This window comes from Cryptotermes secundus, unplaced genomic scaffold, assembly GCF_002891405.2.
Source record: "Cryptotermes secundus unplaced genomic scaffold, Csec_1.0 scaffold357, whole genome shotgun sequence".
Taxonomy (NCBI): domain Eukaryota; kingdom Metazoa; phylum Arthropoda; class Insecta; order Blattodea; family Kalotermitidae; genus Cryptotermes; species Cryptotermes secundus.
The window spans coordinates 480,454-495,591 of NW_019727094.1; the positions used below are offsets into that span (position 1 = coordinate 480,454).

General features: G+C 40.4%; 1 protein-coding gene across 1 annotated transcript; it reads left to right on the top strand.

Moving 5' to 3' along the window:
* Positions 1 to 24: 24 nt before the first annotated feature.
* LOC111864381 lies at positions 25 to 9,958 on the top strand (the record flags this gene model as incomplete). The annotated part of the gene is made up of 4 exons (XM_023851593.1): positions 25 to 34; positions 5,152 to 5,204; positions 8,785 to 9,092; positions 9,754 to 9,958. Coding segments are annotated over 4 exons (576 nt in total), but the record flags the coding sequence as incomplete, so codon positions are not given.
* Positions 9,959 to 15,138: the final 5,180 nt, after the last annotated feature.

A 15,138-nucleotide genomic window follows, 5' to 3' on the forward strand; every position in this document is an offset into this window, starting at 1 on the left:
AGGTACGGGAAACTAGCTGGGTCGGTTTGCATGAGTCTCAGGGTAGCGCTGCCGAAGAAAGCGGTATTCTGGGAGTTAATCCAAATGACGTTTATTCACCTTTGTTCTCCAAACCACACTGTTAAATTAATGTATTCTTAGCTTTAAGTTACAGCGTTACACGATCGGTAAGCTATGTCTCGGAACGTGCAAGGGTCACGTCCGTTCAGTTCGTAATATTGTGAAAGTCTCCCTTTTGTGGAATGGCTTGCAAACCCCACGCCGGGAATTCGAAACAATTCGAATTCTCCATGGTGTGGACATATACATTTCATTCCAACTTCCGTAGGAAGCTTGAACGAGGCAACTCAATCATACTGGCCCTCATTCACAGGCAACTGTAACAAGTTCTGACCTGTCCTTCTCATTTACCTTCCCTTTAGGCGCGTCCCGTTCCCTGTACCCGAGCTAAATTTATGACTGCTTGTAAATGTCAGAACTACGGACTCCTTGGTCCTTCCAGAATCTAGAAATTTCAACATAAACACCGTATCGCAAGTCCCAGACAATGAAATACGATATTAAAGATCACAAACCATTCCCAGTAATATCGAAACGTAAGATTTTTGAAATAAAAATTGCCGAGAATTAATTAGAAATAAATTTCATGGTCCTCTATAATCATCCAAATAAATAAGGGCTCAGAATGATCAGCGTCACTCCATAAGTTGAGATGTTTGAGGAGTTTGAGCTGCGTGAGGCTCAAAATTACCGGGCGTATATAGTCTGTCAACTTACTAATACTCTCTGTATTAATGACTAGGCTATGGGTTGTGTAACCTAGGAATCTGGGTTCTATTCCTAGCAGGAGAAAGAGATTTCCCTTTTCTCCATCGCATCCAAAGTGGCTCCGGTGCCTACAAAATATTTTTCACAGTGGGTGCTGGGGTTTGTTACCCCGGCCGTGAAACGGGCAGCGAGTGAGGTTGATCACTCACCTTCATATAGTGCCGAAGAATGGTGGAGCTATATCTCCACTCCTCAATACGTTGTCATGACCTAGTCCTTAATTGTCTAAGTACGGGAATAACTTTGCCCGTTACTTTACATTTACTAAAACTCTGGCAACAGAACTCGAATTTTCAGTACATCTAATGACGAAGTCCTTCATGAGTCACGATTCTGAACTAGTTTAATCCTCTCCTATCCTTACAACTTATCTCTCAAACGTCAATCTTAATGTTACCTTGGCCGCACCATAGCTCAAGAGGTTAGTTGCTGGCTTTTCACCGCGGCGGCCAGGGTTCGATCACTGCTCTGGTCAAGTGGAATTTGTGATGGACAAAGTGGTGTTGGGGCAGGTTTTCTCCGAGTACTATCATCTATCACCTATCATCTGGGGTTGGTATAATAGGCCAGTAGTGGTCGCAGTGTAAGGGACGTAGTCCCGCCCACAAGCAATAAAAATATGTTACCAAGTTAATTTTGGGCCCTCCAAATTTGTTCTTTCCAAGACGTTTCATCACAAAAATTCAGTATGCATTTCCAAAACTAAAGTAACTTTCTATATTCAACTTCCATAATGTTAGGTGCCTTGCGTAAACCACGAAACTAATTGTTTTAGACTATCCTAAATTGTTAATTTATTTCGTTCTTCTTAGGCCCAAATATTTTTCTAGGCATATGGAGTCCCGCCCTAAATGTAGGAAATCGCGCTTCGTTCACGCACTCTGATCTTCGGTGTAGTGAGAAGAGACTCGAAGAGAGCAAGAACCTGCGCTTGAAGAATGTATTCTTCTCTTCATGACATTATGTATCATTGTTGTTCCCGTTACTTAGAACACGAATAAATGCACTGTAAATGTTTGCTTGTCTTTACTTATAACTCTCACTTAGTTGCGAAAAATTCTAACTGGTGTTAAATGCAATACTGAGCTGCATAGGAGACTACTGTACACATGGCCTTCATTTATATGCAGTAAGCTTGGAGCACAACGCAGTGACTCCACGCTCAACAATGCTTATTGCGGTCANACTTAGACGGATTTCAATAGGTAGATGCAGAGTAATTCTAAGTTACTGGCGGTCATTCAATTTATAGTCCACTTACACCAAGACAACAGTTTAGAATTACCCTATATAGACCGCACCATAGCTCAAGCGGTTAGTCGCTGGCTTCCAACCCCGGCGGCCCGGGTTCGATCCCGGGTCTGGTGAAGTAGGATTTGTGGTGGACAAAGTGGCCCTGGGGAGGGTTTTCTCCGAGTACATCGGTTTCCCCTGCCAATCTTCATTCCACCAAATTCTCCATCTTCATAATCACCCGGGGAAGTTGCAATGCAGGTACAATAGGCCAATCAGTGGCCGCCGTGCCGAGTGGAACCAGTTGGACTCTATCCCCACTAAGCGAATATATACGCACACATGTATGACTATTGTGAGTATTTATTTTAAGTCAAGTGCTTCTTGGTATGAATCAGGAAAAAGCAAAAGATTTAAATTCTGAAAACTCATGTTAAGAAGTTTTCTACTTTCTTAGATATGTAGGAGTGTAGTCCCTTAAAATCCAACCGACTTTTCGGAAGGTCATGTTGTCTTCATTTTCGAGGTTGAAGAAAAAGTCAGCCTGAAGCGGTTAACAGTTGAAGATGTAGGCGGCGTGTTACTCCGAAATGTCGGCTGACTTTCAAAAGGACTACACAGTTTATATCCCAGAAGATGGAAACCTTCAGAAGGATATGGGTGTTCAAACACTACACCATTCTGTACGGAATTCTTATCTATGTCATCTGTGCTCATGACTTCAACTGAACACGTGCATCGGTGACGTAGGTTATGGCTAGGGGGGGGGTTCTTGTGTAACCATTCCACTGCCTTGCACCCGATTTAAAGGAAATTAATTCATTAATTTTAAATCTTAATAGTTCCCAATGAGATGCAATGAACAAGTGTTGGGAGACATAGGTCCATTCTTGTATGTAAGAGTTAGCGTCTTCCCACGCATACAGCAGAAACAGGAAGACACCCCGTCGAGGGTTTCTTAGAAATTTTACGTGAAAGAGTAACTAAGGAAACTTTTGTGAATTCAATATATGGCAGTTTGTGCATGCCATAATTTAAAATAGTGAAACTTTTATAAACCAAACCACGTTTGTCAAAATTCTGACAGAAGTTCGTTGGAATTCAAAATGCCAAAATCCGTTGTAATGAGTAAAAGGATTGGGAGAATAGATATTTTTTAAATTGACCAATCACTAAAAATTTAAGGGTGTGACAGAGTATAGACGCTGGTGGAAATAAGGACTTGATGGTTCCAAGTGCCATCAGTTGTCGAAGTCAGTCACGTACCGGGACTCGTAAGAACCAGACGTGAAAGTCACACACCAGGACTCGTAAGAACCAGACGTGAAAGTCGCGTACCGGGACTCGTAAGAACCAGACGTGAAAGTCACTTACCGGGACTCGTAAGAACCAGAAGTGAAGATTACGTACCGGAACCATAGGAATCATAAGTAAAATCTCACACTCCGGCCCTTGAGGAAAGCAGATTTAAAACTTACAAGCCGGACCTCGGTTAGAAAGTGGCGTGAATCTTGTAGAAACAAGAAGTAAAGTATACTGATGTTAGTCAGTTGTGCGGTGTTAAGCAGTAACTAAACAAGTGTTTTAATAATAATACATCTCAACTTGATAAATGCTTTGTAGTTGTGTTTAATTTCTTGCTTCTTTAAGTTGTGGCCTGTATAAGGCTCTGAGATATTAGAATTCAGCTCTACCGAATCAACCACCTCACCTCTTCACAAAACAATTAACCCTGAGATAAATTTTAGTACAAAGAGATCATAATTATGCAGAAACAAGATGGTAGGTGAGAAGTATTATAAAAAGTGGCTTCACAACGAAGAGGAGGTGAGTGGACAGTTAAATATATATTACTATTTCGTTTTATTTAAAAAAAATATTTTCATTAACCATATCCATAAGTTAGAGGGTGGGATAATATGGATTGCATTGATCTGGTTCTGGATAGGGATCAGTGGAGGGCTCTTGTGAACACGGTAATGAACATTCGGGTTCCACAGAATGCTGGGAAATTCTTGAGTAGCTGTAAAACTGGCGACTCCTCAAGAAGGGCTCAGCTCCATAAGTAAGTAAGTAAGACTTTGTTACCCATCAGTTTCTCTAATTGCATTATCTGCCTAATAATGTTAATTATGAAGTAGTCGTTCCCAAGTAGCTATGACTTGTGAAACAAGGAGAAATTTATGTTATTTAAGTTATAAGTAAAGGGTGTCTGTCGGTGTTTGACGTGTCTGTGGTTGGCGTTGGGTGCAGTAAGGGGATGTGAAATATTGAGAGTGTTCACAATAATAATGTAGAAAGAATGTGCCAGGATTTCCACTTTACTAACCGAAATCAATTAAGATAATAATGTCTCACAAAATTTCTTTTAACAGTTATATATAATGTTATTTCTTAAATGTATTCAAAATCTGAGAGTATATCTCACTTTTCTCAGAATCTTGAAATAAAGAAAATTTGTAATAACCAAATTATCTCATTGTATACGTAAAGAAGGAAGTCACCAAATTTCCCACAATTTAAATAGGTATATAATAACAATACGCCCAGATGGTATAAAAAAGGGAAATTATTATATTGTACTGTAACCATCCAAACCTTTTAATACTCTTTAATGGACACTGTGTTCCACTTTAGTCATTTCAATAGAGTGACTGATTTATAAGGGAGACCCATCCATTAAGAAGTTTCGCATTTAGACAGGAACAACTGCCTTGTTTTGTTACCTGCAGCTTGGGTGACCGCTAAAGGGTCGAGGCCCATTAGGAAAGGACATGTCTGTAGTCTGCCCAAGATGTAAATGTTGTTTTGCTAATAGGGTAGCTGTTATTAAAGTGTCTTCGGAAGGGTGTAATTAGACCCTAAACTAAGAAATAAGCGCTTTCACATGTAGGGTTCGGGATTCAATATCTTTGGATCTATTTATTCTAAAAGTTAGTAATGCGATTGTCTAGTACTGATGGTATGATGAATTGGCAGTTAAAATCAGCCATTAGAAGACTACTTGTATTCTTGTCTGGGAGAAAGGCCGTCCGTTCAAATCCTATACCGTGATGAAGTGACGCTTCCGCAGAATAGAGTGGGCAGAAGCACTTGGCATTTTGAATTCACCAGAGGCAGACATATTGAGCTGGTCTCTCCAAGTTTATCTAAATTTAACATTCTTTATTTGGTTCGATTAACCTTTGATAACAATAAAAGGGCACATTACTCCCTACTTGCCAATAACGACATAGTGTTTGTTTCTGAATTAAACAATTTGTGATTAAGCAGAAATAGAGTATTTCATTTCTATCAGTGGACTAGCTTTAAAAGTGCAGTCTCCTTGTCGCCCCAGTTATTACCGTGGCACAACCCTGAGAGGAGTCAAAAGTGTTCTACCGAAGCGAGCAAATAAATGAGTCAAGTGTTCTACCGAAGCGGGAAAATAAATAAATAAACATAAAGATAGATAGGCAACGGTCACGAGAAGTGGCGAACAACGGTTATAGTACATTCTACATTATTGCCAACATGATATCCGAAAATTATTTCACTAGCAGTTTTACAACAAAATATATACGTATCTATTTCTGTAGACCACAAACAGTGATCAAAAAAGCGTATACAGGGAAAAGATTATAGGTGTAAAATAATGAAGGCAGAAAAGGGAAACACTGATCTAAAAACGATTAGCGGATTAGATTTACTATAATGACATGGACACATGTCTGCTAATGTACCGACCTAAACACAGTCACATATGGAGTAAAATAAAAAAAAAAAATATGTGCCAATTTCAGTGGAATGGGACACGTATTGACACACACACACACACATATATATATAATCTTTTCTTCACGAATAATGCAATTTAATTCCTTCGGGAGTCTCCCTGGCCTTTCCTTTCCACTTCTGTCTGCAATTTATGAATGCCACATTTAGGTTCAGTTTTCTTGCTTTTGCCGTCCCATGCCCTTGTCTGAGCATTGCACTTCAGCCCTCATCTCGGTCTTGCGCAGATATTAACGGCGGCCGCACACCAACTGCGTCAAGACAAGCATCAAGACATGAGATAAAAGACGCAGTCATATTTCATTCGTGATTCGTCAGCATGAAGCTGACGTCTGCATCATGATTCAGACCAGTGGGCGGCGGTTTTCATAATCTCATTCGTTTCAACTGCGCTCCTTTCTTTGCTTCATGTCGCAGATATCGTGTCTTGACTGTTACATGTCTTGACGCATGCCGGTGTGTGGCTTATCTAAGAGTGCTTGGATCTATTCCTCCACTCCTTCGTACTTCACGGCGTGATGCTTAGTTAATTAACCACACGTTAAACTTTACCTTCTACGTTTTGCGCGATTTCAAACATGTATCCTTAGGTATTATTTTAACTAATCCTACGTAAAATACTCCAATTTTAAAAGTATGAATTTATAGTATTATTAATAACTAATTAATAATCATTGTAATAACGACTACGTGAATATACATACGAGGATGTATTGTACTTATTTAATTCGCTTCCGAAAGAGTGAAGGTATTACATATAATCTAATATTACAAAAATCAAAGGAGAGAACATCTGAATATACAAACACTTTATAAAAAGGAGGTAAGTACAGTGCTTAATAGCGATATTGAATATTCGAACGGTACTACCATATTCACTCAAACACAGAATCTATCTGTGGCCCTATAGTTCCTTTGTTGGACCTTGGCCGCTTTTTTCTTTTACTTTTTAGTTTCGTAATCATATAGACAGTCAGAGTTGTGTGTGTTTGTCTACAGGTAGAGGCCTTGCGACGAGCTGATCACCCGCCCCAGGAGTCCTACCGAATGTGTAAGATCTAGAAAAACCGAAGTGAACGGAGAAGTTCATGGAGGTAGGCCTAGGCGCACTGGGGGTGTAGTGCCAAGGAAAAAATGTACACAGTCAGAGGGACTCCATGGACGGGCGATCAGCCAGTCGCTAGGCCTATACACACAACAATCCAAACACAGAATAAACGCAAACATATCCATGCGTACAGTGGGATTCGAAATCACGATTCCAGTGTTCGAGTGAGCGAAGACTTTTCACTCTTTAGACCGCGCAGCTACTGTGATCGACCAAACACAGAATGTAACAGCTTTATAAAAACACGTCTGTTAGTTAAAACACAGTTTCTAAAAACACTTTCCTGCATGAAGGGCACATAGTGGACAATAATTTTTAGGTGTGAAACAATTTTCACAATAGCGTCTCTTCTTTTATCTCTACCGGTAGTTCGTTCTTCTTTGAGTCCCTGAGTCTCTCTCACACTCAACTCTCACCTGGACAATCAGCGGTGCTTCTGCATGTTTGCTATTCATAGCGTCTACTTCCTACACTATCGCCAGCGGACACGATTTTCACAGCTTAGATGTATGAGGGAGTGACACATACAGTGGTAATTTATTGCGGGAAATGTACCTAAATTTCTGGATACTCTCGTTTATATACAGGTATCCCAGTTTCCAGTATCCCAGATTTAGGTGTATGTTGATCAAGGGTGAAGAAATTCTTAGGCTTGAAACAGGCGTAGGATATTTCGAAGTTTATGCAATAAAACTATGGGGTGGGGGAAATTGGTTACATATCTCAGTGATCAGAAGGTACAACAATTTTATCTTGCATATGAAAAAAGATTTTCCTTCAGAAAAAAGGAGAAAACTTATACCGTACAATGTATTATAGGAAAAAAATTTGAAAATAGTCTGACAACGAAGGGAAAAATAAAAGCAAATATTTTTCTTAAATCAAAAACAAAAAAAATATACTCACTCTTTCATAGTCATTATCTTTGGAACAAAATGACATGTACCTCATAGTTAGTGTAGTGTAGTGTAATGTTTTCTCAACAGATGGCGAAGGTCACATGAGTCACGTGAGTGTCGTGCTGCTGGCGCTCTGCGAGCAGAATACAGCAGCAACATTGGCTGAAAGGTTGTTCTTCGAGCAAGGCAAGGCTGTATTGAAGTGGTACTGGAAGTACGAAAATATTAAAGAAGTACAACGACAATGGCAGAATGAGTTTGGAATTCAGTCAGCAACACGTCGAACATCTGCCCGTGTTCGGGATGAATTTGAAGCCAACGGTACTGTTCATGATGTGCATAAGCAAAGATCTGGGCGACCACGGATAGTAACAAGTAAGGCTTCCAGTGCTGTGGTGTATCTCGATATGCTTCAGACTTCGATTTTCCCTGCCATTCGAGTGCTGTTTGGAGATGAAAGATTTTACCTACAACAAGATGGCGCTCCACTTCACTTCCATCGAGATGTCAGAGCGTACTTGGATGCCATTCTACATGGACTATGGATACGTCGAAGAGATGCTATTGAGTACCCACCACGGTCTCCAGAACTAACACCTCTCGACTTCTACCTATAGGGAACCTTGATGGATGAAGTTTATCGACAAAATCCAGCTACACTAAACGCGCTACGAGAGACCATCGAAGCGTCGTGTGCAACCATCACACCGGACACACTGACAGCCATAGTTCGCTCAACAGTTCGGCGGCATCAACGCTGTTCAGCCGCTGATGGTGGTCACTTCGAACACATAAAATGGCTCTCTCTCTCTGCGCAATAATTGTAACTACATGTCATTTTGTTTCAAAGATACTGACTATCAAATGTACTTTTATTGGATCCCTCTGTATATGGGAAGGAAATTTACTTTATCCTTGTATGCATATATATTGTTTTTATAGCTTACTCTCGGAGTAACTACGCCAGTCGAAGTCAAATACAGGAAGCTCCCCATTTCCTACGGCATTCAGAGGGTTTTCCCCATGCCAACGAACGCAACCCAGTGGCATACAGCACCAGATATAATGCGGAGGCGAGAGACATCCAACAGGATCCTAAGGAACATTTACGCCCCTCTTGAATCATTGCTCGAACAGTACGGCTTCAATGGTCGAATGTGTGTCCTCAGAAGCATCTGTGAGGCTGCCCACTCACCATTCTACCACGAGGACATGAACTTCCTCGAGGAAGTGATTCATGCAATTTTAACGTAAGTGTCCCTATATGACATATGCTGTAACTTGTCACTTCGGTATCGCGAAAAAAGAGCACATTATCGCTAAGTAGCTGCAAAATCTTGCGCGTTGTACGACGGAAACAAAATCGAGGGGATCTTCGAGAACTAAAAGATCCTTCCTCAGACGGAAATAATAGTCCTAGTGCAACTTTTTAGCATTCTGGTTTCTAAATAATATGAAAATTACGAAGTGATAAAAAGTAAGTAAAAAGTAAAGCTATCCCTGTAACAGGCCGTGAAGGGCCATAGGTTGTGAGACGTTAAGGGTACCACATTACCTTGACAATCGGCTCAGAGATGGCGGTAAGGTTAAAGTAAAGCTATCCCAGCAACAGGCCATGAAGGCCCATAGGGTTGTGAGACGTTAAGAGTACTACATTATCTAGACAATCGGCTCAAAAATGGTGGTAAGGTTGTCAGCCTTACGCACCGGCCGCGCTTCACTCCCAATGTGACAATATTTTACTTTGTAGGCGGATAGCGACACTTTGTTGTAACTCCTTTATCTTCAGTTTTCAAGGTCATGTGTGATGAAGTGTTTGGCTTACATAGCCAATTTGCATGGGGAGTAGTAAAATCAAACCATATTAAATTGGTAAAATCCGGAACACATTAATTGTTCTGTATGTTTCAGGCCTTCGCAGGAGCTCATGCCTGAGGAAGTCAACTGTAGTGATAACACACAACTTCTGGAGAATCTTCCATCTGACAAACAATATGTGGGTGCAGAGTGTCTGGGGAAATCCGAAGGAGACTGCCATACTGCTTATCCGGATTGTCCAGTATCACCATTGGATTTCATCTCCCAAGAATTCAACATAGATGCAATTAAGGAGTGACCAATACATTGTGATCATTCCTACCGAAAACTGACACATTCTGTTAATCTGCACCGACCACGTGGTATTACGGATTCAATAAATGCATTCACAAGCCATTCACCTGCTCTGAAGATGGAGGCGATACGTTTCTCGGAAACGTCGGCCAAAACGAAGAATACACGGCGCCAAAACCCATAAGACGACTTTCTTCATAGTCATCGCCGTGCAAACCTCAAAACTTACATAATCTCTTATGACTTTCGAATAATATATGAAAAAATTTACAACGTCTTCCATTGAATTGCTACGTAGTAATTCGTAATTCAAAATCACAAAACAACTCATAATACCTAGGCAAGACAAAATATTGAAGGCTCGTTCATTACAGAAAGCAGATACACACAGGATCAACTTCATAAATATCCTGCATTCCTCATATTTGATCCAATGGTCCACAAGTTCCCTGATTCCCTGATTTGAAGCAACAATTAACTTCTAACGAAGAACAATTATGCAAGAATTAATTAAAGTGGTCAAGGTTAATCGCATATAAGAAAATACGTGCGATTCCTTGTTCTAATTTTTTAATTATCTTATGAAGATGAAATGAGGTCAATGTCGCTAATAGCCTATCATTAATCCATAAGTTGAGAAGTTTGAGGAGTTTGAGCTGCGTGACGCTCAAAATTACCGGACGTATATAGAGTCTGTCAACTCACTAATACTCTCTGTATTACTGACTAGGCCATGGGTTGTGTAACCTAGGAATCTGGGTTCTATCCCTAGCAGGAGGAGATTTCCCTTTTCTCCATAGCATCCAAACTGGCTCCGGTGCCTACAAAATATTCTTCACAGTGGGTGCTGGGTGTTGTTACCCCGGCCGTGAAACGGGCAGCGAGTGAGGTTGATCACTCACCTTCATATAGTGCCGAAGAATGGTGGAGCTATATCTCCACTCCTCAATACGTTGTCATGACCTAGTCCTTAATTGTCTAAGTACGGGAATAACTTTGCCCGTTACTTTACATTTACTAAATCTCTGGCAACAGAACTCGAATTTTCAGTACATCAAATGTTGCAGTCCTTCATGGGTCACGATTCTGAGCCAGTTTAATCCTCTCCAATCCTTACAACTTATCTCGCAAACGTCAATCTTAATGTTACCTTGGACGCGCAATAGCTAAAGAGGTTAGTTGCTGGCTTTCCACCGCGGCGGCCAGGGTTCGATCACTGCTCTGGTCAAGTGGAATTTGTGGTGGACAAAGTGGCGTTGGGGCAGGTTTTCTCCGAGTACTATCATCTATCACCTATCATCTGGGGTTGGTACAATAGGCCAGAAGTGGCCGCAGTGTAAGGGACGTGGTCCCGCCCACTAGCAATAAAAATATGTTACCAAGTTAATTTTGGGCCCTCCAAATTTGTTCTTTCCAAGACGTTTCATCACAAAAATTCAGTATGCATTTCCAAAACTAACGTAACTTTCTATATTCAACTGCCATAATGTTAGATGCCTTGTATAAACCACGAAACTAATTGTTTTAAAATATCCTAAATTGTTAATTTATTTCGTTCTTCTTAGGCCCAAATATTTTTCTAGGCATATGGAGTCCCGCCCTAAATGTAGGAAATCGCGCTTCGTTCACGCACTCTGATCTTCGGTGTAGTGAGAAGAGACTCGAAGAGAGCAAGAACCTGCGCTTGAAGAATGTATTCTTCTCTTCATGACATTATGTATCATTGTTGTTCCCGTTACTTAGAACACGAATAAATGCACTGTTAATGTTTGCTTGTCTTTACTTATAACTCTCACTTAGTTGCGAAAAATTCTAACTGGTGTTAAATGCAATACTGAGCTGCATAGGAGACTACTGTACACATGGCCTTCATTTATATGCAGTAAGCTTGGAGCACAACGCAGTGACGCTACGAGCGACAATGCTTATTGCGGTCACAATTGCGTGCCTACTGGTAGCCACTATGAGCCTATCAGACGAGCCTATCAATGGAAAAAATTTAAACAGACAACGTCGAGTCCTGGTATTCGGTGCTGGCGCAGTTCTTCAGGTAGGTTCCAGTATACACTTAGACGGATTTCAATAGGTAGATGCAGAGTAATTCTAAGTTACTGGCGGTCATTCAATTTATAGTCCACTTACACCAAGACAACAGTTTAGAATTACCCTATATAGACCGCACCATAGCTCAAGTGGTTAGTCGCTGGCTTCCAACCCCGGCGGCCCGGGTTCGATCCCGGGTCTGGTGAAGTAGGATTTGTGGTGGACAAAGTGGCCCTGGGGAGGGTTTTCTCCGAGTACATCGGTTTCCCCTGCCAATCTTCATTCCACCAAATTCTCCATCTTCATAATCACCCGGGGAAGTTGCAATGCAGGTACAATAGGCCAATCAGTGGCCGCCGTGCCGAGTGGAACCAGTTGGACTCTATCCCCACTAAGCGAATATATACGCACACATGTATGACTATTGTGAGTATTTATTTTAAGTCAAGTGCTTCTTGGTATGAATCAGGAAAAAGCAAAAGATTTAAATTCTGAAAACTCATGTTAAGAAGTTTTCTACTTTCTTAGATATGTAGGAGTGTAGTCCCTTAAAATCCAACCGACTTTTCGGAAGGTCATGTTGTCTTCATTTTCGAGGTTGAAGAAAAAGTCAGCCTGAAGCGGTTAACAGTTGAAGATGTAGGCGGCGTGTTACTCCGAAATGTCGGCTGACTTTCAAAAGGACTACACAGTTTATATCCCAGAAGATGGAAACCTTCAGAAGGATATGGGTGTTCAAACACTACACCATTCTGTACGGAATTCTTATCTATGTCATCTGTGCTCATGACTTCAACTGAACACGTGCATCGGTGACGTAGGTTATGGCTAGGGGGGGGGTTCTTGTGTAACCATTCCACTGCCTTGCACCCGATTTAAAGGAAATTAATTCATTAATTTTAAATCTTAATAGTTCCCAATGAGATGCAATGAACAAGTGTTGGGAGACATAGGTCCATTCTTGTATGTAAGAGTTAGCGTCTTCCCACGCATACAGCAGAAACAGGAAGACACCCCGTCGAGGGTTTCTTAGAAATTTTGCGTGAAAGAGTAAGTAAGGAAACTTCTGTGAATTCAATATTTGGCAGTTTGTGCATGCCATAAGTTAAAATAGTGAAAGTTTTATAAACCAAACCACGTTTGTCAAAATTCTGACAGAAGTTCGTTGGAATTCATGCCAAAATCCGTTGTAATGAGTAAAAGTATTGGGAGAATAGATATATTTTAAATTGACCAATCACAAAAAATTTAAGGGTGTGACAGAGTATAGACCCTGGTGGAAACAAAGACTTGATTGTTCGAGTGACATCAGTTGTCTAAGCCAGTCACACACCGGGACTCGTAAGAACCAGACGTGAAAATCACGTACCAGGACTCGTAAGAACCAGACGTGAAAGTCACGTACCGGGACTCGTAAGAACCAGACGTGAAAGTCACGTACCGGGACGCGAAACAACCAGACGTGAAAGTCACGTACCGGGACTCGTAAGAACCAGAGGTTAAAGTCACATACCGGGACTCGTAAGAACCAGACGTGAAAGTCACGTACAGGGACTCGTGAGAACCAGACGTGAGAGTCACGTACCGGGACTCGTAAGAACCAGACTTGATATTCACGTACCGGGAACCGTAAGAACCAGACGTGAAAGTCACGTACCGGGAACCGTAGGAATCAGAAGTAAAGTCTCACACTCCGGCCCTTGAGGAAAGCAGCTTTAAAAGTTACATGTCGGGTCTCGGTTAAAAAGTGGTGTGAATCTAGTAGAAACATGAAGTAAAATATACTGATATTAGTCAGTTGTGCGGTGTTAAGCAGTAACTAAACAAGCATTTTTAATAATAATACATCTCAACTTGATAAGTGCTTTGTAGTTGTGTTTAATTTCTTGCTTCTTTAAGTTGTGGCCTGTATAAGGCTCTGAGATATTAGAATTCAGCTCTACCGAATCAACCACCTCACCTCTCCACAAAACAATTAACCCTGAGATAAATTTTAGTACAAGAGAGATCATAATTAAGTAGAAACAAGAAGGTAGTTGAGGAGTATTATAAAAAGTGGCTTCACAACGAAGAGAAGGTGAGAGTACAGTTAAATATATATTATTATTTCGTTTTATATAAAAAAATTGATTTTCATTAATCATATCCATAAGTCATAGGATGGGATGGTATGGACTGCATTGATCTTGTTCAGGATAGGGATCAGTGAAGGGCTCTTGTGAACACGGTAATGAACCTTCTTTTTTCCATAAAATGCTGGGAAGTTCTTGAGTAGCTGCAGATTTGGCTTCTCCTCAAGAGGGGCTCAGCTCCATACGTACTTGCATTATCTGCCTAATAAAGTTACTTATGAAGTAGTCGTTCCCAAGTAGCTATGACTTGTCAGAAATGAAACAGGGAGAACTTTATGTTACTTAAGTTATAAGTAAAGGGTTTCTGATGTTGTTTGACGTGCCTGTGGTTGGCGTTGTGTGCAGTAAAGGGGTGTGAAACATTGAGAGTGTGCACAGTTATAGCGTAGAAAGACTGTGTCAGGATTTCCACTGTACTAACCGAAATCAATTAAGATAATAATGCCTCACAAAATTCCTTTTAACAGTTATATATAATGATATTTCTTAAATGTATTCTAAGTCTGAGAGTATATCTCACTTTTCTAGAATCTTAAAATGAAGAAAATTTGTAATAACCAAATTATCTCATATTATACGTAGAGAAGGAAGTCACCAAATTTCCCACAATTTAAATAGGTATATAATAACAGTATGCCCAGATGGTATAAAAGAAAAGGAAATTATTATATTGTACATTCTACATTATTGCCAACATGATATTCGAAAATTATTTCACTAGCAGTTTTACAACAAAATATATACGTATCTATTTCTGTAGACCACAAACAGTGATCAAAAAAAGCGTATACAGGAAAAAGATTATACGTGTAAAATAATGAAGACAGAAATAGAAACACTGAACTAAACACACGATTGCTGGATTAGCTTTACTATAATGACATGGACACATGTCTGCCAATGTACCGACCTAAACACAGTCACATATGGAGTGAAATAAAAAAAATTATATGTCAATTTCAGTGGAATGGGACACACACATATATAATTTTTCTTCACGAATAATGCA